Below are 24,022 nucleotides of genomic sequence, written 5' to 3'. Positions count from 1 at the left end.
GTGATTAACAGCTTTTTATTGTATTGATTAAAATAGGTTTATATGTTTTTATACTGCGCTGGCCGCTTATAATCTAAAAAGGAATAAGCGAAAATGTGCGTTCCAGATTCAAATGTTTTTCTTTGTTGACAATTATTATCGATTTCCATGTTAGGATGAATTCAAAGGCTATGTAATGTTATGTTTAAATTTTAAATAATAATTAATGTCGCTTACAAATACCAACGTCGCTGTTTTGTTTTATTCTTCTTCATAGTCGTATTCCTCATAGCTCATTCCTGAGGGTCGTGGTTATTACGTGGAATGAAACACAGACAACAACTTTCTTGACATTATTAATGGAATGGTTTCTTGCCACTGCCTTCTCCATTTCATACACAAGTTAATAATAATCAACCAGTGTGCAGGTTTCCTCACGATGTTTTCCTTCACCAGAAGCAAGTGGTGATCGATGAAAAGTACTATACATGAGTCAGATTGGTGTACAAACTCATGTGGCACGAGTAGGATTCGAACCTGGGACCTTTCGATCCATAGGCGGGCGTCTTAACCATTACACCACCAAAGCTTCGTTTATTTTACACAATCACAAGCAATCCATCAAGATAATATTATAAGGTATTTCCCTATAACCATCAAGATTAGGTAATAAGGAAAAATTGTATTGTGGTCAACGAGTTTTGGTGTGAAAATAATTGTAAAGCTGACTATCAGTTCAATAGTGTAATTCAAAACAAATAAATCGATACTACTTTTCAAATTGCTTTCCAATAATTCTAAATTCGTCTTTATTACCGCAACATAGACGGCTTTGTAGCAAATTTGATGTGCAGTTAACTGTATACATATAAATTCGTTATCAAATGAAACTAATTATTTCAACGTAATGAAAAATATTTATTACAACCAAAGTACTTTTGACATTTATATGATAATATGTGTACTCACATGCAATAATATATATACAGAAATTAATTTAAATAATATAAAATAAATAAGCACTAATTACTTATAATAACAATACAATATTCTTGGAATATAATTCTATAATCAAACGTAAATATGACAATATTATTTTTACATTCAAATAGTTTTTATACATAAATAGGAACTATATACAATAATTTATCTCCCATAGATTGCTGTTCAAATAAAATATCTTGCATTTAAATCCAGAAGACGTTTACGTAACCAACCCATGTTCGTTTGAACCACTATCAGACAAATCGGCATTATCTCGAGTTGTGCCCTTATTAGGAGGTGCCAATTTATCATTCAACCATGGAATATAATCCTGCAAAGTGCAGTCAAATCGTTTAGCCAGTAACTGGAAAACTTTAGCTGTTTTTACCGTTAAAGGATACATTTTTCTTTGGACATCATGGTCGCCAAGCAAATAGTCTTGTACTGAATTGGTTTTTATAGCATTCTTCAGGTCGTGTGCGTCTTCTAGAAGTTGGGCTAAACTGCTCAATGCTAACACCAGCTCAACCTGAATCTGTAGTTGATCGTAGGCAGGGCTTGGAGTTTGGCACCCGCATTTCTTACAGGCATCTTCGTCATTGAAGAGCAACGCCCGAATCTAAAGATGAATATGAAAATTTTATCAAATTGCCCGAATCTAAAGATGAATATGAAAATTTTATCAAATTGCCCGAATCTAAAGATGAAGATGAAAATTTTATCAAATTTTAGCAGCCGCTGGTCCGCCTTGGTAGTCTATATTTGATCTCGGAACATTTAACTAGTTTAAAATAGTTATTTTGTTTAGTTTGGAATTACTAGTAGTTGCATCAGATCACCAGTTGCACCAAATTGCATCAATATCGTTTCAGAGCGGAGCGGAGACGTGACTGTTTATAACGATTGCCAGGCTTTCGCATTTAATATACTAGCTGCGTCCCGGGCCTTCGCTCCCGTGGGACTTTCAGGATCAAAAGTACCCTATACGTTATTCCAAGTCATATTCTAGACGTGTACTAAATTTCATAACAATCTGTCCAGTCGATTTTGCGTGAAAACTGCCTTAAAACTTCAATTTACGTACCTGTCTAGTATCATCATACACAGTATTGAGCAATAGTTCCATGAGGTTGACAGCAAGCATGGGGTTTGAATTGGCCTTGTATAATTGGTTATACACTGTTTCTCGATATTTTGTTGCATAATTAAACGGTCTGCAAAAAAATACATAGGTATATCTAGAAACACAAACATGCTGCTAAAATATGACTGCGAATGTCGTACGAAGCGAGTAGGAATTGGCAGCTGGCAGTATTCCCAAACAGGGCTGAAGTCAAGCAGGCGGCTGGACTTAAAATCTCATCGAAATTTATAATAATCTATTTTTCATTTCCATTTATTGTATTGTAAGCCTCTTCCTTATAATATAAAAAAAAACATACAAAATTCAGATACAAGATCACACAGAAAGAACAAACAAAAAATCATGAAATTAATAGGTACCTACTGTTGTACGAAGTACTTATTAAACCCATGCATAAAATAGACACAGAATCATAAAATACGAAATGTGGCAGTATTACAAAAAGATCTCGGCTATATTACTGCCTAAATATATGACTGAACATACAATTTCTTAATTATTAGGTTTTATAGCTTTATACTTAGTTACAATAGCATATTCTAATCTAATTTAATTAATATGTTACATGTAGTTCAAAGGAAGTGATGTTTGTCTATAAGAGATTGTGCAATTAGCTTTAGATTGGTGAATGTTGAAATGTGTAAAGGTATTTGTTGTAACAATTGTTGACAAACTTAATTAATAAATAAATATATGGACAACAAACTTAGCCACAAAGTACTAGATACTTACGAGCAATCCTTCACTAAATCCAGTGCCAATTTGTTGACAGCAAACATGACTGCAGCTGACAGTGTACTGTCATCTTGCACCATTTTCTGCGAGGCCAATCTTGCTCTGAAAATTAAGAATTTTTTAATTTTCTTATCTTAGAATTGAATATTGCTTGCCAATTGTTATTATTATATTTATTGAAAATAGTAAAATGTTTAAATTGTAGCAAGCCATTTCCTCTTCATGTCTGACAACCGTTGTTGCCTAGCAACAGATGCCAAGATACACACCAAGAAGGCTGAGAATATTAACATTATACCATTAAATAAATGTACCATGGAATTACTAGGTACTCCGGCGAAGTACTTACGAAATCCATGAAATGCACAGCTATGATATTTTTCATTGTACTTATAACATCAGCACATATTGCACTCTATTATCTGTGTGCGTACAGCGACTTTGAGGTTACTTTAAACTTAGAAAAATAAATTTTCAGGATCGTGTTTTTCCATTACAGAAAAAAAGTTAAAAGAATAGGTTTATAAAATATCACGTTCACATGATTTGATTAAATAGTTGGTCTTTTTCATCTCTTTCTACTCAACATAAAAAGTGTTTCAAATGTATCTTGCAACAAAATAGTTTTATGTCCTGTATTTTCTTAGGTGCAACAAAGAGTATTGTTGTTGTACACATACCTTGTAAGTAACTCTTGAATACGGCTTGCTACATGATCCCATAGTAATAAATTGGTTTTTAAGTATTTAACATATTCCGGTTTCCATGGAAGAGGCGGTATATTGTTATATGGCGTCGGGGGACCCCATGGGGTTGACGAGGGTCCCCATGGGTCTCGCGTGGGGCTTGGTGTTGGATACCATTGGGTTGACGAGGGTCCCCATGAGTCTCGCGTGGGGCCTTGTGTTGGATACCATTGGGTTGACGAGGGTCCCCGTGGATCTCGCGTGGGGTCTGGAGTAGGATACCATGGAGTTGACGAGAGTCCCCATGGATCTAGGGGGGGGCCTAGAGTTGGATACCATTGGGTTGACGAGGGTCCTTGTGGATCTCGCGTGGGGTCTGGTGTTGGATACCATGGAGTTGACGAGGGTCCCCATGGATCTAGGGGGGGGCCTAGTGTTGGATACCATGGGGTTGATGTAGGATCTAGTGAATCGCTCGTGGGGCCTGATGTAGGATATGATACAGTCGACGACACGTCTACCACCAATTGATTTAACTTGGGGACTTGAGGAGCATTAAAACTACTTGAATAAGGGATTAGACCCCATGGAAAACTCGTTGGAGTGTCCCATGGGTTCCACGGTGGGGCAGTTGGATGCCATGGTGGCAACTCGGGGTCTAACTGGTTTTTATCCCAATTAGGATTGATGTAATCCCATCGCCGGTTTTCTAGACCGTCCCTCAGATCAACACTGCCCAAGTCATCGGCAAATGACGCATCAACAAGAAGCGCCGTTAGAAAAATCCACATGCTGCTGTGTCTGCAATTTTAAATAAATCGGTCAAGTGCGAGTTCAACTCGCGCATTGAGAGTTCCGTACTTTGGTTATATAAGCCACATTAGAATTTTTGTATGCATCTGTCTCCTCTAAACGAGCCCTTCCATTTGATATGTCATAGGATATATTTTGCGATACATTGTTTTTAAATTTCTTATTGGTAAGGAAGTAAAAAAAAAATGTATCGCAAACTAGTACTTAAAAGGAATTCTCAAAAAAAAAATTCAATGCGTTACTTGTCCGTTTTTGCTTTCAATAGTTAACTCAATAGTATCGGCGCATACTATCTACTACTATTGTGAGACAGTCTGGACTGAGCTAACCCACACACTTCCGCTACGGTCACATTTTATAATTTTTTTTTAAATTAATAGCTAAAACTATCTCTAGTGTTGTCTATTCATTAGGCAGAAAATGTTTATTTCTCATATCTAATTAATCTTTAAATTATTATTTTTTGAGTAATAAATGTAACTCGATCAAGAAATGTTCTGTTTGCACACTCATTATATTTTTAAAGATTTGTATAACATTTTAACAAATATTAACCGACGACTTCGGTGGCGCAGTGGTAAGGTTCTTGCCACTGAACCGAGAGATCCCGGGTTCGATCCCCGGTCGGGTCATGATGGAAAATGATCTTTTTCTGATTGGCCCGGGTTTTGGATGTTTATCTATATAAGTATTTGCTATAAAATATAGTATCGTTGAGTTAGTATCCCATAATACAAGTTTCGAACTTACTTTGGGGCTAGCTCAATTTGTGTGATTTGTCCTAATATATTTATTTATTTAAATATGTTAAAATGTTATTGTAATAAATATAATATTTAGATATTGTAATGAACGTCAATAAAGATTCCATAATCGAGAGTGAAAAGACATTCCCATTTTAGATGTTATAGAAGGTTATGAATATATTTTTCAGGGTTTAATTTCCCCTCTTTGTTTTGTATAAAATGTCACTCACATACAAACTACCTCATTTTATATTTTTGTATAAGAAATTCGTAAGACTAAAAAATATGCTTTAACTTACCAAAAACAGCTAGTGACTGTGAATTGAAATAAATCAATGTACAATTATATAAGTCCTTATTTAATTGTAATTCAAATTCAATGTATTACTGTGTGGTGTTCTCAACAGTTTTTTTCTAAATTCAGATTAGAAAATAAAGTTTTAAGATGTTTACATTTTTTCATCTGAGCGTTTCCTTGGTTTAACTTCCTCAGCGCTTGAGCGTCGGAGTCCAGTGTCCGCTTTCCTACTTAATACCTATTAAGTATAATTCGACTAGGTAGTCGTTAATAGGTTGTTAATTGTAAGAATTATAATGACTGTTCGTGTAATAGATATTATTAAATCCAAAAAAATTTAACCAATTTCAATGAGACTTCAAATCATGTAATAACAAAATAAGGCATGGACAGACATCAGGTCTTATGGTTATGTATTTGGCTAGTTAGGCATTTTATGTCAAGATTTAACTTAGCACCGACTTTCAAGCTGTAGGTAACATGTACCTAACGTTGTTATTTTATGATTTTAAGTGTCATGGATGTCGGTTCATTTTTTTTTATTGAGGCAACAAACTGTCATGTACAGAATAGTAACTTATACTTATTTTATGTACAATTTATAGACCTACATTGACGTAAGTATACGTCTATCCTACTAAACCACCAGCCCGTTGGTCAAATGACAATATTTGGGTTAAGACCGACCGTGGGAAATGGAACCATGAGAAAGCGAAGGATGAGACTGCTCATCAGACATGCTCGAAACCGCGGGAAAAAGCTACTAGTGGTATGCACAGATCACTAATTAGTTACCACGTAATGGTATGTGTAAACACCCAAGGGTTCACCATCACTGTATTAACATATTCTAGTACAAATTCGTTGTGTAGTATTATATATATATATATATATATATATATATATATATATATATATATATATATATGTATATAAATATTGTAAATACTATAATATACGTATATAACTTATAATTATTCGCATTAAAAAAACATTGAAACGTTATAATGTGTGAAATGAATAACGTAGAAATTTTATTGTTAAAGTTTTGGGAGATCGTAATTGCATACCATATTATATATGTAATGCACTATCGGTTCGTTGACAATACACACATGGTAAAAGGAAAAATAGAATAAGTCAATTTTCCTCTGATTTTACAATAACGTCCACCCAGCCACCGGTGACCGGACGGCCGGATGAGGCCGCCGGATGACGGCCGTCGATTGTGTCCGGTGCCGGCTGAGACCTGATACGTGTAGCGACAAGTTGCGTCGATAACATTCGGGAGGAATTTATAGTTCTATCAACATTTGCCCGTTGATTTCTCACTTGAAACTCAGGGATTATAAAATCGTGTATTTTCTCTACATAAACTCTTAACGCTAAATCGATGTAGTGCAACAAGTTTGACGTTAAGTCGAGTTTATTTTAATTTAAATAGGGTTTTTCCGAGCTGATCTGAATGCCTACATTTGAATTTTTTGATGGTCCCGCTCTAGAGCAGAACCACTCCGTATACTCCCGTGGATGTCATAGGTACGAGGCGACTAAGGGACATAGCCTTAACAGCTGATTGTCATAAAATCATATCCAAATCTTTATTATTACGCGAATGCTGGAAGGTCACAGTTACGAATTTAAACGGGATTACACGAAGATGAGTAAGCGAGTTAGTTTTGCACTCGCTTAGGTTGTCCTTCCCTCGAAATACTTCCTTGGGCAACCTTCGCGATATAGTGTACATTTTGTATCTACAGTAAAATGAAGGATCTTAATACTACAGGATTAAATTACCCTATGTCTATAATTTTTCTTATTAAGATCTTCGTCTCGTTCCATTTTGCATTAGAACTATAATACTTTGTAATATCAATCTTTTACGTAGCATTTTTTTGCTAATCCATACTTAATATTATAAATGCGATAGTCTGCCTGTCTATCTCTCTGTCTGTTCCGTTTTCACGGCTAAACCGCTAGACCTATTTTGATGAAATTTGGTTTGCATGTAGTTAAAGAGCCTAGTTCAAATATAGGATCCTTTTTTTTAATAAACCGCCATAGAGACTATAATGGGGGGAGGGAAGTTTGTATGAAAATCGTGCCTATTTCGCTTTCGCAGAGAAAGACACGCGGGCGAAGCCGCGGCCAAAAGCTAGTAAATAGAATAAATGTATCCTTATCCGTAGATATAGATAAGGAAGGTCTGTGCCACAGCGTTTAAATGTTTGATTCTGAAAAATGTGATTCTGGCACTACTGTGCGTGTATGCGCCTTGTAGATTATATTTGACCTTATTTACAAATAAAATGCAATAAAACAACTTACTGATTTAAAATTGAATATTTTATTCAAAATTTCTATTAAATAATGAAAAGTATAATCGAATTATGCATCACCGCCATGACTTCACGCAATGAATGTAATAGGTTTAAAATCAATTTTTACATCAATAAAACATCACCTCTAATTTATTAGCATCGATTGTGTATACTACAATCCTATTACACGATTTTAAGTTATTTATAGTACTTTCTTCTAGTCCAATGGTGTCACATCCCGTCGGATCCATACATTACTCCCATACTAATTCAGACATATAAGTAAAAGTGTGTACTTGTCAGTCATTCTGTCAGGCCAAAACCAGGCAAGATTGACATACTTCTTAATGCTAGGAATCATGTTATTTCCACGAAACATGTTAGAGTCATGCCTCATCGCTGCGTTGAGATCCGTTGCGATGACGCAGCACGTTTCAATTTCGCCATGCTCTGTTGTTTTCTATCGGTTCTGACAACGACGGAAGACGACGTCAACGCGACGCAGGACAACGAAGCGCAACGGAGCAATGGAGCATGCCTCTTATAAGTATAACCAACTAGCTTTTTCCCCGCGTCAATTTACCCCGGGAACAATTATTTTTCCGGGATGAAAGGTACTTAAATTAAAAACATAGGATTCTGATAACAGCCGAGCAGAGTACGAAACATTAACGGAGACTTACATTCAGCATTTATTTATTTAAAACATTGGGTTACAATGATGCGAAGAAGAAAAAGAAGATATTATTCCAGCCATTTACCAGATTGTGCAGCGTAGAGTGTCATTTATTTGCTCTTTCCCTTGTCACACAACAGAGGCATTGATAAGTCTGATGAGTGGAGGAGTTACATGGGTGTGGGCCTATTATCGATTATCCATGGGGGGGAGTACGTTGGAACGTCCCACGGAGGTCTTGTTGGAACGTCCCACGGAGGTCTTGTTGGAACGTCCCACGGAGGTCTTGTTGGAACGTCCCACGGAGGTCTTGTTGGAACGTCCCACGGAGGTCTTGTTGGAACATCCCATGGAGGTCTTGTTGGTAGATCCCATGGGTTCTGTGTAGGGTGCCATGGAGATCTTGTTGGAAGGTCCCATGGGCTGTGCGTAGATTCCCATGGAGTTCTTGTTGGACCGTCCCATGAGTTCTGCGTGGGGCCTAGTGGACGTGATACAGAGGAAATGAATTTATCCAATCGTCGGCTTTGTCTAACATTTGACAAATTTGAATCCTGATTCAGTAGACTGCTCTGCACACGAACCCTGGCCAAGCCGTTGGACACACCAAGGAGGAGCGTTGCTAGAAATATCCAAATCATGGCTGCCGGTTCCTGAAATTTCAAAACTCCAAATTATAGTTATTGAATTTATTAATTCTTCTTTCTTGTTTAAATAGGTATTCTGATGATTCCCTCCACTTATTTTTAGATATCCCATTTTTTAGAGGACACATTTTCGTCATGTTCTTTTATTTACGTCATCATCATCTCATTACAGCACAATGATGTGACAAAATAATGATTTGACATAGTGATTATCTGTAAGAGATTTTTAAAAAGTGGCCAAGTGCGAGTCGAACTTCCCAGTGAAGGGTTCCGTAGCAAACACAGATTAGGAATATTAGCATAAATTACTTTGTTCTTCGTAATGTTTGAATGAAAGACAAAATCATATTGTTTTGGAAAATCTCAAAAACTGATTGTATTTCGCTGAACGAGACTGGTATCCTTGAAAATTTCCATTGAAATCTGCAGCAGGTATGTCCTCTATTTATCCGGGCTGGTCTAACGGTTAAGACGCCCGTCTGTGAACCGAAAGGTCCCAGGTTTGAATCCTACTCATGCCGCATATATGACTCTTATAAAGTAGTTTTCAGTGAAGGAAAACATTATGAGAAAACCTGCACACACTGGTTAACGTCGTGTGTACGAGGGCTGCTATTTATGTATCCGGAACTGGCCAATAATTCTAGAATATTTAAAAAGTAATTACAACATTTGAAAATAGAACTCTTCGGCTAGAGAATAAATATTTTTCATGTCCCTGTCATTTGTTTTTTTCAATTGGCGCCAATTTTGAAAATAGCTTGTCTTCATTGCCATGGATTTAACTCGTGAACATTTTCGCGCGATGATTTATTATGATTTTCGGCGTGGATTAACTCAAAAACAGTGCATCGAACAACTGATTTTAACTTTTGGAGATGAAGCACCATCGAAAACCACTGTGTATTATTGGTTTAAGGAATTTCAACGTGGACGGTCTATGCTCACGGATGAAATTAAGGAGGGTCGTCCTAAATCGGTAGTGGTACAACAAAATATTGATGCTGTGCGACAATTAGTAATGCAAGATCGTCATGTTACATACCGCGAGATAGAGGCGTCTCTGGGCATTAGTATGACGAGTATACACGCGATATTACACGAACATTTAATTGTTAAAAAAATTTGTTCGCGTTGGATTCCGCACAACTTGAGCGTAGATCAAAAACAGGCTCGTGTCGACTGGTGTAAGAAAATGATAAAAAAATACAACCGTGGCACGTCAAAAGCTGTTTATAATATCTACACAGGTGACGAAACCTGGATCTATGCTTATGACCCTGAAACTAAACAGCAGTCAACGGTGTGGGTCTTTCAAGATGAACCGAATCCAACAAAAGTTGTTCGTGCGAGAAGCACTTTAAAGCAAATGGTCGCTTGTTTTTTTGGTATCAACGGACATGTAGCTACAGTGCCACTAGAGAATAGTAGGACGGTTAATTCTGAATGGTACACCACCATTTGTTTGCCAGAAGTCTTTGAAAAAATACGAAAGAACAACCCACAACGCAGAATCATACTTCATCACGACAATGCTAGCTGCCACAAGTCGGCTGAAACAAATAATTTTTTGGAGGGTCAAAAGATTGAATTGACGGGTCATCCGCCGTACAGCCCCGACCTGGCATCCAATGATTTTTATTTATTTCCAAACATTAAAAATAAATTACGTGGTCAACGTTTTTCGAGCCGCGAAGAGGCCGTTGATGCGTTCAAAACACACGTTTTGGACATACCTCAATCAGAATGGAAAAAGTGCTTTGAAAATTGGTTTCATCGTATGCAGAAGTGCATAGATCATCGCGGAGAATACTTCGAGAAACAATAAAACCATATGTAATAATATATGTTTGTTTAATTTTGTTATTCCGGATACATAAATAGCAGCCCTCGTATACGATTACAGGTCACTAGATGGCGTTAGTTATTCGTAAAAGTTGATTTTAGATTGATTTAAGACGACTTGAGTAAATATAGATACCAGTAACACACATTCGAAAAAGAAGAATTTTGAAACTATATACAGAATACAAATTTTGTATAAGTAATATTCAACCCTCTAAAACATTTTTAAAGATCTATCTATAGACACCCTGGTCGTCAAAAGGTTCCCTTTTGCCATTCGGCTACGGAACCCTGTAAGATTTTGAGATAACATCACTTAAAGGAAAGAATATAAATATTATAACAAGTAAAGGTACTTGAACTTACCAAAAACAGCCAGTGAATGAATACAATAAATAATTTTACTATTTATAGGTTTTTTATTTAATTTTGAGCCAAATTCAATTTGTTACTAAAAGGTGTCCTCAACAATTTTAGGTGTTATAATAATGTTTTGATAAATATAATTAGGATATAAAGATTCGAATCTCTCTTATCTAAGATTTCTCCCGATTCTTCTTTAGCCGTTAGGAGTCGGTGCCCAAGGTCCGCTTACCTACTTTCTCGTCTCCAATTCGCACGGTTGTCAGCATCCCCAGCTGCGAGACGATTGGTTCTCGTATCATCCTTCACGATCTCCAGCCAGCCCTTCTTGGGTTTTCCCTTCAGCCAGGGCCGGGTGGGCACGGCGGCATAGCTAGACAAGACATAGCTAGCTTGCATATGATTATTTTAGTTGTATGTATATTGTATTTTATAGCTTTAAGCCATTTTCGGCTCTAAGGTCTGACTGGTAGAGGTCGTCTTATGTCATTGAGTCCACCAATTGGGTCATTGCCATCAAGTCATCAAACTAAGTCTGCAACTATAACTGTCAGATACTTTTTTCATGTGTCTAAAACAAAAAAAATAATATGGGCCTTATATGATAGTGGGCACAAGTGACGTCACATATGTTGGAGTCAAAAAACCGTTAAAATTACACTTTAATGAGAGCAAAAAATAATAAATTCTACTATACATAAAATTGATCTATTAAAAGTAACATTTGATGGTCGCGTTTCATTATGTGAATGCATTTACACATTTCATTTTATACACACGCAAATTTATACCCTATATATTATTACATAAAGTTTAAATAAAAATATATTTTAAATTCCCATTCAGATTCGATCCTGGTCAGGTCGAGATGGCAACTTATATTTTTCTGTTGGACCTATGTCTTACAAACCAATACAATCAATAAATTAAAAAACAATATTGTGTTGCTCAAAGGTTGGTGAACCCTGCACTTATTCCTGTACAAATTATTCATGTAATATTTAGTATATTATAAATATTATTATTTATTATACGAATACAAATTTAAATGATTATACGCATTATGAATACAACGAAATATTTGATGTGTGAAATGAATAAATTACACAGGTCAGCAATAATTTTGCGGTTAGGTTAAACTGGTGTCAATTCCTAGTATATCCTGATATATTGTTATATTAATATATCCTGATATATTAATATTTCACAACAACAATCCTAAAAATTAACACTATAAGTGTCGAAAACTATTTTTTATTGGGAATGATGTTTGGTAATGTTCAGACTTTTCACGACAAGACTGTTTTTGTCAAAGGAAAAATATGTAATTTTTAGTCCACAGTGTCACAAAATGTGATGTACCAGATTTATCCAATAGATTAGGAACCAAATTTTTGAAGTTTTACTCCTTTTCATTAGGTTAACCTAACGTAGATTTGTAACTTTTTTTTTTCAAAACTATTAGTTTTTACACAAAAATACTACATATTATATGTAAAGGCAAGTTTTGGGTTCGTTGTGTTATGCTTCGTTCCGTACTCATATATTTCAAGACAAAAATATTTCTTACGCGACTTTGCCGCATTTGGCGTACATTGCAGGTTTTTCGTTGCGGTAAATAAAAGCTCTCATATAAAGTACGCAACGTTGGTGCATTCGCGTCGGCATTGGCCCGAGTTCTATGATAGTGTTAGCCGATATTATATCTACTTCACTACATAGTATAAACAAAGTCGCTTCTCGCTGTCTGTCCCTATGTATTCTTAGATATTTAAAATTACGCAATGGATTTTGATGGGGATTTTTTTATAAGATACTGTGATTCCTGAGGAAGGTTTAAGAATATAATTTAACATGGTTTCACCCGAGCGAAGCCGAGACGAGCCTCTAGTAAAATATAAAGCGAAAATTATGAGGGATAGTATAGTAACAAAATAATCGAATAAATAACAACATTATATACGAATAATACAATTATTTATTTTCATATTTCTTATTATACTTGTTTATCTGAGGAACCAGAGCAAATAAAAACAAAATAAATACATACCGAAGAATGTCGTAGCCATATTGTAAAATCCGCCTTTCTACACACTACACAAGTGATAAAAAAAGTTTTTTTTAGTACCTACTTACTTGTGTACAGTAATTTTGTTAAGCGTTTGCTTAACAAAATTACTTTTTTTGGAGGCCTATGTTATTAAGGGAAGCGGTGGTGGTGTAATGGTTAAGACGCTCGCCTGTGGATCGAAAGGTCCCAGGTTCGAATCCTACTCGTGCCACATGAGTTTGTACATGTATAGTATTTCATCGACCACCACTTGCTTCCGATGAAGGAAAAGATCGTGAGGAAACCTGCACACTGGTTGATTCTTATTAACTTCTGTGTGAAATGGAGAAGGCAATGGCAAACCACTCCATTAATAATGCCAAGAAAGTTGTTATGTGTGACCAACCACGACCCTCAGCCATGAGGAATACGACTATGAAGAAGAAAGTTAAATAAGTAGAGAACGTGCGTGGCCGTTGTCAAGCAATAATTGGTAGGGCATGACTCGGATGGGTCGCTTGGATCGAACATTTTTATTGTGCTATACTAAATCAAAGGTAAGCGCTTCAGACCCTTATGAATGTCTGTAGAAGATTTTAGTCTACTTATAGTTAAATTTTGTCATATAGAAAAGAAATATATTTAAAGCCTTTTGCTACGCCTTGGCCTCAAAACCATGGATTGAATTGCTTTAGCCAAGACCATGTTTTTGAATTTCGAAAAAAGGTATTTCAAAAAAAGTATCTCAACTTTTTTCTGGATACTAAAACCTATGTGTGTCGATACTACTAACAATAAGCCGTTATCTAATGATAGTTCTTGTTGCATGTAAATAAGAGCATCAATTTTGAGAGTATAAACACACTGTTCCCATGGAAATTCGCGTAGTATAAAAGCTAGAGAGAAATAAAATGTGTCCTCTATTCCCTTTGGTGGCTGTTGCTCTATGACGCTGCACTCCGAGGGTACGAGTAGCACGGGGTCGTTGACCTTCCACCCCCGTCTGCGTCATGAGACGGTTGCGTACAACATAAAATGGACAAGTTTTCCTAATGCCGGTACGAAAACGTGACTCGTTCAATTTCGTTTGTGAACGAATGAAAGTTTGGTACAAATATTTGAAACTGCAGTTGCCTGATTTCATTCGGTTCGATGATTGTAATCATGCTAATATAGTTTGTGAGGATGGATGTACAAATGTGTGTTAACGGAAAATCTTATAGACTTTCGATAAAATTTGAAAGACACCCAAAGTACAGTCAACAGTACATCAGGTAGGTAAAGCGTGAAGACAAACAGACTTACTTTTTCATTTGTAATACTAGTAACTTATATGTAAAACATTTTGGTGAGTTTTTACAAAAATTTGAATATTTCAAAAACGACTTAACCGATTTTGATGCATACATATAAATACCTTTTAAATTTCATTAAAAATCGGACCAACGGTTCGAAAATTATCGCGTTAAAAACATACCTACATACATACACATAGAATTGTAGACCTAGAATTAGTATTGATCATAATATTAGTTAGGACAATTTCTCCCTGCTTGCTTATTTAATAAAAACAAGAAAGTAAAACACAACATTTTAATTGCGTGATGCATCATTATTTATTAAAATAAATCGAAACGACATCCGTTGAGATTCTCTGAAATTAAGTTTGAGCTGGGCGTAATAATAACTTAAAATTATTTACAGACTAAGTAATTTAGTGTTATAAAGTAATGACTGCTGGTTACCTAATCAAAATAATATTTACTGCAAGTTTTGACAAAAATATTTATAATTGTTAAACAAAATCCTTCCAAGATATTAAAAAGTAAATACCACTTAGCAATAAAATATTATAAAATACATTATTTACAAATTTGTTTTATCATATAGTTAAATATCTCATTATAGTTAAAATCACATTCATTAAAACTGCATTATATTGCTTGTGGTATGGCGTAATAAAAATAATAATTTATAAAACGTGTATAAATTTATACATAGGTAAATAATTTTTTTATGACTGCTGCCAATGAAAAAAAAACTTTAAATTTCGATTTGTTGATTATATAGACTAATTGTCAAAACTCACATTTTTTTCACAAAATTTTACATTTCAGGAATATGATGTCCCAGTAGTGATAGCACTTCGGACAATAGCCTTACATCATTCAACACATATTGACGATTTGCAAGCAGATAAGGCAGTACGTCGAAGTTCTCAGCAACTTCTAGCAGACGAGGCTGGATAGCCAGGTACTCTTCTGCGAGCTTGCCTGCGACTTCTAGCAACTAGAAATTAAATAAAAATCCCTACATATTATAAAAAGAAATCCCGCATAAACGCGATAAACTCAAAAATTACCATACGGATTTTTGTACGGTTTTCAGCAATAGACACAGTCAGTCTGAACGAACTAAGTATTTCCTACTTAAAAGGAGGTCAGGTTAGTCTGCTCCCGACTGTACACGGATAAAATAAATGTCGAAAACATTTTAGCTTTAAGGCGGATCATGTTCAGTCAGCAAAAAATGACATTAAATTTTTTTTTTCTTTTAAAAACCCGCTCTAATCTGCTACGATTTTTTTTTCTTTCTGCAAATAACATAGTGACAGGACATAACGTAGATAACCAATTAACAAAATATCTGCTCACCTTAGCAGGCAATAATAATTCAAACTGATTTTCCACAAGCTTACTTATTACTTTGTTGCATTCACCGTCTCCTAAATTATCACAAGCTTGTTCCATAAGGCTCAAAATCTGTAAAAATACAATATTTTTTGTTTTACGGTTGCAAAGAATTAGCATTTTTTACATAATGTTATTGCTTTAATTTTTTTTACAATAACATCTATATTTGTATGGAGTTGGTATGGAGAGACAACGCAGACAAAAAGTATGCGGTATGTTACGCAATCAGTGTACCTCTCTCTCATCAACATCATCAGCCATTTTAACATTGCTGGGATACTGGCCTCCTTGTGCAACTGCAAATATATCTGGGATCAACGAATTACATGCGTTTACGTGTCTTCCGAAGCACGGAGGAGCTCAAGGTAATTTTGGTCACCCATCCAACGACCGACCATGTGTATCATTGCCTAAATTCCTTATACATCCGTAAGGAAGGCCAATGTCCCAGCTGTGGAGACGTTTAAAAGGCTGATGGATAGGATATTTTTCTGTGCATCTGTCTGTGTCATCATAGCTCCTAAACGGATGAACCGATTTTCGTATAGTTTTTTTTGTGTCATTGATAATTTTATCCCGAGCGTCATTAGCCATGTTTCATGAGGGTTCAGCCGTTCAAAAGCTGTAGCGAAATGAATATTGAAAGTCGGGGTTTTTTGTCATTTGTCTAACGAATAAACTTGTGTACTGTGTAAATGTAACTTCAGTAAACAGTAAACAATTATTTGTAATTATAACCTAATACTTACAGGTTCACTTCTATTAACCATTTCCTGCACATCTCTCAACAGCGGATCTACAATAAGATCAGGATATTCCAGCATGTCGGGGACTTCGTTCTGAAGTACATCAAGGAGTAGTCGTTCAAGATTGCTGAAATAAAATTAGCAAAATATTTACTAATCACTTATTATCGACAAAAATATTTCAATTATCCAAAAGATATAATTATTATTAAAATATGTCGTGTACGTGTTAGGTTAAAAATGCAGCAATCTCACTTTAAAGTGTAAAAAGTTACAAAAACGTCATTTCATATTGGCTACAGCCCTATGATCGCCTCAAAAGATTTTACTTCATTTTCAGAAAAGGATTCCAAATGAAGCCTTGGCCTAAAATGTGTATGAAATTATTATTTAGTTACAAAATTTTCCGGTGAAGGAAAACATCGTGAGTAAACCTGCGCACTGGTTAATATCAACTAGTAGTTTTTTAAAGTTCACTTCGACTGCTTGCCACTAGATGTTGGCAGGTAGTCATAAAAGTCGTGTCAGATGCCTTAAGACGACTTATATAAAATCTGATACCAGTGTTGGGATAACACACTCGATAAGAAGAAACACTAGTGAACTTTAAAAATCACTAGTGAACTTTAAAAACCACTAGTGAACTTTAAAAATCACTAGTGAACTTTAAAAACCACTAGTGAACTTTAAAAACCACTAGTGAACTAGGATACCTGGTTAAACTATCAATCAGTGTTAGGATTAACACACTCGATAAGAAGAAGTTACAGAATTTCCACTTACACATCTTCATAATTAGAAGAACGCAATGCAGTCCTGTAGACAGATCCCAGTAATAGCAAATAGTGCATTTGCGGTTCTTCAAATTTATATTCACTCACATTCCTTAAACTAAATTAATAATTACATTATTAATCATTTTAATTACTACCTATATTATTATAAACTAACTGTGTCCTGGGGCTTCGCTCCTGTGGGAATGTCAGGGTGAAGTATGTGTTATTTATTTTAGTTATTTATTAAAATGTATTGTTCCAAAAACAATCATACTTGTAAACAAACTTAATGCTAAAGGCTAAACTCATAGCGAAACAAGAACAAATATTCTTGATTATTATTCTTTGAGTATTATCCGTACAGTCTGTCAAAAAAGTGAAAAAAATATATGAGGTTCTTTTTTTTTCTATTGGCTGGCAACATTGGGTTAACACCCGAACCCGTCAATCAATCTTGAACATTCTATCTGGTGTTGCAATAGCAAAAATGTAGTACGTCAAAAATCTGTTTTCTTTAGTGGCTTGACAAACAGTACCGGCCATGTGGTCAAGGATACACTAAAAGAAATGACCAATTGTACGAATTGTAATATAACACAAAATCTAATTATAAGTATGATGATAAGATGAGAAGCCTTCTGGCAAAAGGGCTTACAATTTTTCCCTAGTATTACATCTACGTAAGTACACATACATAAGAACATGGTCAAAATGTATCAGTGCTGATGAAAAAGAAAAATATTTAGTCACTTACAGGTTATGATTGACCACTGAACTCCCTTCGAGTAGAGCTTTAGCTCTCTGTGTGTATAGGATGTTATCGGTATTGAAGGTCACATCACCCTGTACACCGAACACCATGGCACACAACAACAAAGTTAGAATCATGATGCCGGCTTTCTAAAAAAAAATAAAGTTACTTAGTCCCTTTAGACTTTAGGATATTTACACTTATTACGATACGATGCCTTCTTCAGATATATTAAAAGAAATGTGGAAGGAAGAAGGTCCAGGAAGACCAAAAGATGGTTACACCAAGCAAATCAAAGAAAAGTGGGTGTCGTGTCGTATCAAGATATGAAGGAGTAGGGTTTGAAGAGAGAACAATGGAAGGAACTCCTCCAACAAGAGCCTATAGCTCTTAAATTACATTACGATAATGAGTCCCTTTGGCCTAGACGTAAGGAGGTCTATACACAGCCATGGGTCACGGAAGGCTGCAGATGATGACGATGATGATAAAGTTAATACTATTTATTCAAAAATTACACTTTCATAGGCACTTTTTCGCGTCAAATTTTATTTTACTTAGTAATTTGTCAAATAGCTACGAACTACTGGCATTTCGGAACGACCACTGCTGAGAAGAAATGCCGATGGAAACTCATTTAAACAGTGTTGGTCCCTATCGTGCCAAAATTGGTTTGTTACATTGAAAATTTCGATATTTGAGTTGTGCGCCCCCAATACAGAAATTCCAATAATAAAAACTACTAATAAAAACGAACTACTTAAGTAATTTTATTAAGACATATGTATAGTTACTTACCGTTCCACAGCAGATAATAGCAATAAAAATATGGGCCTATTTATATTATACCACCTAAATTAGACATAGTGATAGTACTGATAGCTATGCTATGGTTTATCAGAGACTGAATCGAATTCAAAATTTAAGGGCTATAAAATGAATTAGCAAAAGGAACTAATTGACGACCTCGGTGGCGCAGTGGTAAAGTTCTTGCCACTGGACCGAGAGGTCCCGGGTTCGATCCCCGGTCGGGTCATAATGGAAAATGATCTTTTTCTGATTGGCCCGGGTCTTGGATGTTTATCTATATATGTATTTGTTATAAAATATATAGTATCGTTGAGTTAGTATCCCATAACACAAGTCTCGAACTTACTTTGGGGCTAGCTCAATCTGTGTGATTTGTCCTAATATATTTATTTATTTATTTATTTATTTAATTTGGGTGTAGTTATATAAAAAAAATGTTTGTAAACATGTATGTAAGGATATGTACATACATATCCATACATACATGTTATAAAACAAAGTCCATTGCCGCGTCTGCCTGTCTCTAATAAAATTAAAAACTTCTCTGCACGGATTTTCATGCATTTTTCATTAATAACATCATTCGGATATAACAAATAATTTACATACATAACGCAAAATACATTATACTTTTTGATGGCAAATTGAAGGCATAATCCGTCATAATCCTTTCGATTTGCCACGCCATGTTATGATTACTATTGTTAAATTTATCGGTTTATACGAGTATCATGTTTATTAAGATTTTTGTTAATGTTACTAATTACTTTTCGTATAAATAGAGCTAGTTCGTCCATATTAAGTGAATTGTTCTAGGTAAGTGTTTCCATTGATACATTTTATTTATTTTCATATAAATATTTAAATATTATTTGTTTTCTTGCATTTTATTGACGGTATTTTTCCCATTTTAATTCTGTAATTATAAATCACTGATCACAACTGAAAATTTTACGCTCGCATCAGTACGTAGGACGAACATTCTAGACAATTTATTGTTCATATTTTCTGCCGAATCAAACAATTTTATCATGAAATAGCTTTTCTATGTTCCAATCTACAAACTGCTTAAGATTTTATTAATTACTAGCTTTTCCCACCTACCCTACCTTTTATCACTGAATCCTAATTATGTATTTTCGGCAAAACGCGAGTATAGAATGTAGACAGAGTATGAAGAGGTAACACAAACATAAAGTCTTACTTTCGGAATTGAATGAAGCGCCGGTGGTGTAATGGTTGAGACGCCCCCTGTGAATCGCCCCCTGATCGAAAGGTCTCAGGTTTGTATCCTACTCGTGCCATATGAGTTTGTGGACCAATCTGACTCATAATATAGTAGTTTTCATAGACCACCACTTGCTTGAGGAGGAAACCTGCACATTGGTTTACAGTTTAGTTCCCTGGTGTGTATGCGACTACCCGCCACTAGACGGCGGTAAACATCATGTCAAATGCCTTTATGCGACTCGAATATATCTGACACCAGTGTTCGCAATAACACACTCGTGATAATGACTTAGGATAGGAATAGATATTTATAGTCTATACAGAACAGAAATACGCGGCAGATTAGTTTGTTTTATAACATGTAAGGATAAATAAGGAAAGGATAAAGATCCTGTAATATTTTTCAGTCGCCAGCTGGATATCATGTTGCGCCTAAGTTTGTTATGCGTCGTGGCTGGCGTGGCTGTGTCGGCGGTCGCAGCGGAGGACACTATAGGCGTTGTCGCCCGGATTCCCTATTCCGAGAAGTTGAGGCTGGTCCAACAAGCCATTACAAGGATGGGCGAACAACTGTAAGTACTGACATTTGTAACTTACTAGCTTTGGCCCGTGGCTTTTCCCGCGTAAATTTCTCAGGCGAATAATTATTTTTCCGTGATGAAAGGTACCCTATGTCCTTCTCCATACTTCAAACTACATGTATGCAAAATTTCAATCGAGACACAAATTAATGCTATATTTTTCTTAGCCAATTGTATGCGTTGACATTTGACGGGCACTAAAATAGATCCACAAAAGAAGTTCCTTTAATAATCATGTCTTGACACGACAATATCGAATAAACTGTTTGCATTTTTCAAATAAAAAAAAAACTAAAACAAAATCAATACTATTATTATAAAGAGTTAAGCGTTTCTGAGTATGTTTGAGGCGGGTAACCTCCGCGAAGCTACCGAACCGATTTAAAAAATTATTTCACCATTACAAAGGTGCACTATCCAAGATTGATATAGGGTATATTTTATCTCAAAATTCCCACGGAAGCGCCGGGCAACATCTAGTAGTTAATAAAATGGTAATGTTTCAGAGTGTGGTACAAGCCCAGAGTAGACACTCGAGAGTTCCACTATCTTCTAGTGGTAGGAGTGGTGGACCACGCAGCCAAGCGTCTTGTAAAATCCAGACGGTGAGTTCTAAAAAAATAGAATCTAATCCCAGCTCCACACTGAGACTCATGCCGACGCGAATGCGTGAAGTATGTGTGTGTGTAAGTGCGCAGTTAGTATGAGTGTCTTTATTAACCGCAATGGTAAACCAGCAATGTATACCGAATCCACCAAAGGCAAACTGTTCGACGACAGTGTGGCGACAGCATAAGTCTACACAACAGACAAACAACTAATCACTCTACACACCATGGAATTATTAGGCACATACTCCGTCGTACGAAGTACTTATTAAATCCATGCTACACACATATACATGGTGACTTTTAGGAGTTATGCCCCATTGGTCCGTCGTACGGTGACGTCCGCCGTCATGTTGACATCCGTAGACGGACCAACGCAGAACAACGTAGAATTTGCAAGCAGTTTCGACGTACAGCAGCGCGTGTCAGTGTCGACATTCGCTAACCTTTAGATAACAACGGAGCACAATTACGCCCATTATAATTAGCCCCAACGTCCTGCGCCATCGCAACACAGAACGTCAGCATTATTTCGTCTACTACCTACAAATATATTTATAAGAGTCCCGCGGTACTAGACATTTGATTTTATATGGGACATTCGCTCATATCATCAATGGCAATTTCGCTCATATCATGAAGTGATCTGGTAAACAAAATAATTCCAATGTAAAAGAGTCACCCTCTACCCCTGTAGACTGTAAGTCCCTACTTATCATGACAGCTCGGCTGAGACAGATCCCGACACGAATTAACCTACATTACGTAACTAGTATGTATTATGTAGGAGTTTTTTTTTTACTACAAGGAAAATCCGGCAATGTACGTTGAAACAGTCAAGTTTGATGGTCTTCTGTGGCTTTTTTTTGGTTTTGGTACTAAAAAGGAATTGATAAAATATATTGGTAGCTATTTTCCCTCAACTTCGTCAGCGTAGAATATTTTCATACATCTTTCATCCCCATCATTAACAGTATCAATTGGGGGTTGATTTGAGAAGAAAAATTACTTATTTTTCTTCTCAAATCAACCCCCAATTTTTTTACACAAGTAGGAGTTAGGAGTACCTAAGCCTATATTTGAACGGGACTCTTTAACTACATGGATACTTACCAAATTTCGTCAATTTAGCCGTGGCAGCGGCAAAGACAGACAGACATTCGCGTTTATAATCTGGATATTTTCTAGGTCTGCGCCAGAAGAATTAATAAATGCCCTAAACATAGAATTGCCAAGTGTTTACCGAGATCCGAAGGGGGTGAGTTACGACGTGAGAGAAGATGTGAACAATGTTACGGATGCCCTGAAACCGGTAAGAAATTCAATTATTTTACAAGCTATATTTAGTACCCAATGTTTGTCTGTAATCAAATCTTGCACATACCTCCGCTTGTCTTGCATAGTTGACGTCGCTTCCAGTTTTCAAACATGACAATGCATTATTCAGCTCCCAACGAGAGAACTCCTCAACGGATTACTGCACGGATAAGATACTGTCACGCGTAGATAGTAACAAGAACTATCTGACGACAATAAAATGGCAAAAGCCACATTTGTGTAAAAAAAAAGTTTGTGATATCTCTGATCTCCTCTCGCTTCTTGCAATGACTACAGCATACGAGTACCTATACTCGTAAAGTTCTACATTGGGGACCATTGATCAACGAGAGACCTATTTTCTAGCGAAGCCTCAAACTAATAGATAAAAACCATAATAAAAAAATAAAAAAAAAACCTTTCTGGTGTTGCAAGCGTTTATAGGTTACGGTGACCACTTACCATATGGCCTGCTTACTTAGCAAAATGTTTGACTTCAAATTCGGGCCATTAACGCCCAGCAGTTTAGTCTTTAAAGCATGACAAACAGACTGTCGTATTTCTAATATTATCTTGTGTTGATGATAACAATTTTTATTTTCACAGCTGGTTGAACTGAAGGCGCAGTATTGCGAGAACTTGGACGACAAAGACTGTGACAAAGTAGTTGAACTGAATGTGCTAAACTCACCAACAGACCTAAACGTGGCTAAAGCTGTGATTGTCTTAGAGTCAGCTGCAAAAGTCGCCAGTTCCTACCTCGAAATTCAGGAAAAATTAGTTACTGCGGCCAACGATTTATCAAGTTTGGGTTATCTTATCAAGAACCGTGACACACTGGCAAAATTGGTTGACAAACATGCACTCGTTTTGAATGATTTAAATCTTTTGCTTTAAAAAGGATTTTTAAAACTTAGATTTGCTATCCCTTGTCGAAGTTATGTGCAATTAATTGGTATCGTCCGTTCCGTATAAATAAATTGAACAGTTATTACATTCATAAAATACGTCCACGAAACTCGAACCTGATTTTTTGAAACACCATTTAAATTTTTAAATTTTCTTGGCAAGGGATCTGGAAGGACCTGAAAATTGAGTTAGTTGTTTGGGATCAAAATAACTTAAATGTAGACTAGTATTTAGCTATAAGTTTTGACTGTGGTTACCATCTGTAAAATAAATTTGAGCATTAAAAAAAGGTTTTTTTTTCATTGTTTTGCTAT

At 35.9% G+C, this 24,022-nt stretch overlaps 3 protein-coding genes across 3 annotated transcripts; 1 reads left to right on the top strand and 2 right to left on the bottom strand.

Moving 5' to 3' along the window:
* Window positions 1-873: 873 nt before the first annotated feature.
* Window positions 874-4,350, bottom strand: LOC128670251 (uncharacterized). Its single transcript, XM_053745767.2, has 4 exons — window positions 3,523-4,350; window positions 2,840-2,944; window positions 2,048-2,177; window positions 874-1,582 (listed from the first exon to the last, which is right to left on the bottom strand). The coding sequence occupies exons 1-4, from the start codon at window positions 4,317-4,319 to the stop codon at window positions 1,184-1,186; spliced, it is 1,431 nt and encodes a 476-aa protein (XP_053601742.1). The 5' UTR covers window positions 4,320-4,350; the 3' UTR covers window positions 874-1,183.
* A 10,516-nt stretch (window positions 4,351-14,866) lies between these two features.
* Window positions 14,867-18,428, bottom strand: LOC128670115 (uncharacterized). The gene is made up of 5 exons (XM_053745508.2): window positions 18,257-18,428; window positions 17,510-17,617; window positions 16,730-16,853; window positions 15,942-16,049; window positions 14,867-15,576 (listed from the first exon to the last, which is right to left on the bottom strand). Exons 1-5 carry the CDS (start codon window positions 18,388-18,390, stop codon window positions 15,394-15,396), a joined length of 657 nt encoding a protein of 218 aa, XP_053601483.1. The 5' UTR covers window positions 18,391-18,428; the 3' UTR covers window positions 14,867-15,393.
* A 2,258-nt stretch (window positions 18,429-20,686) lies between these two features.
* LOC128670114 (uncharacterized) lies at window positions 20,687-24,010 on the top strand. Its single transcript, XM_053745507.1, has 4 exons — window positions 20,687-20,865; window positions 21,381-21,479; window positions 22,671-22,794; window positions 23,406-24,010. Exons 1-4 carry the CDS (start codon window positions 20,717-20,719, stop codon window positions 23,694-23,696), a joined length of 663 nt encoding a protein of 220 aa, XP_053601482.1. The 5' UTR covers window positions 20,687-20,716; the 3' UTR covers window positions 23,697-24,010.
* The last annotated feature ends 12 nt before the right edge of the window (window positions 24,011-24,022 follow it).

Source organism: Plodia interpunctella, chromosome 5 (assembly GCF_027563975.2).
Source record: "Plodia interpunctella isolate USDA-ARS_2022_Savannah chromosome 5, ilPloInte3.2, whole genome shotgun sequence".
Lineage (NCBI taxonomy): Eukaryota > Metazoa > Arthropoda > Insecta > Lepidoptera > Pyralidae > Plodia > Plodia interpunctella.
The sequence above is the reverse complement of the archived record's forward strand: the minus strand, read 5'-3'. Positions and strand labels throughout refer to the sequence as shown.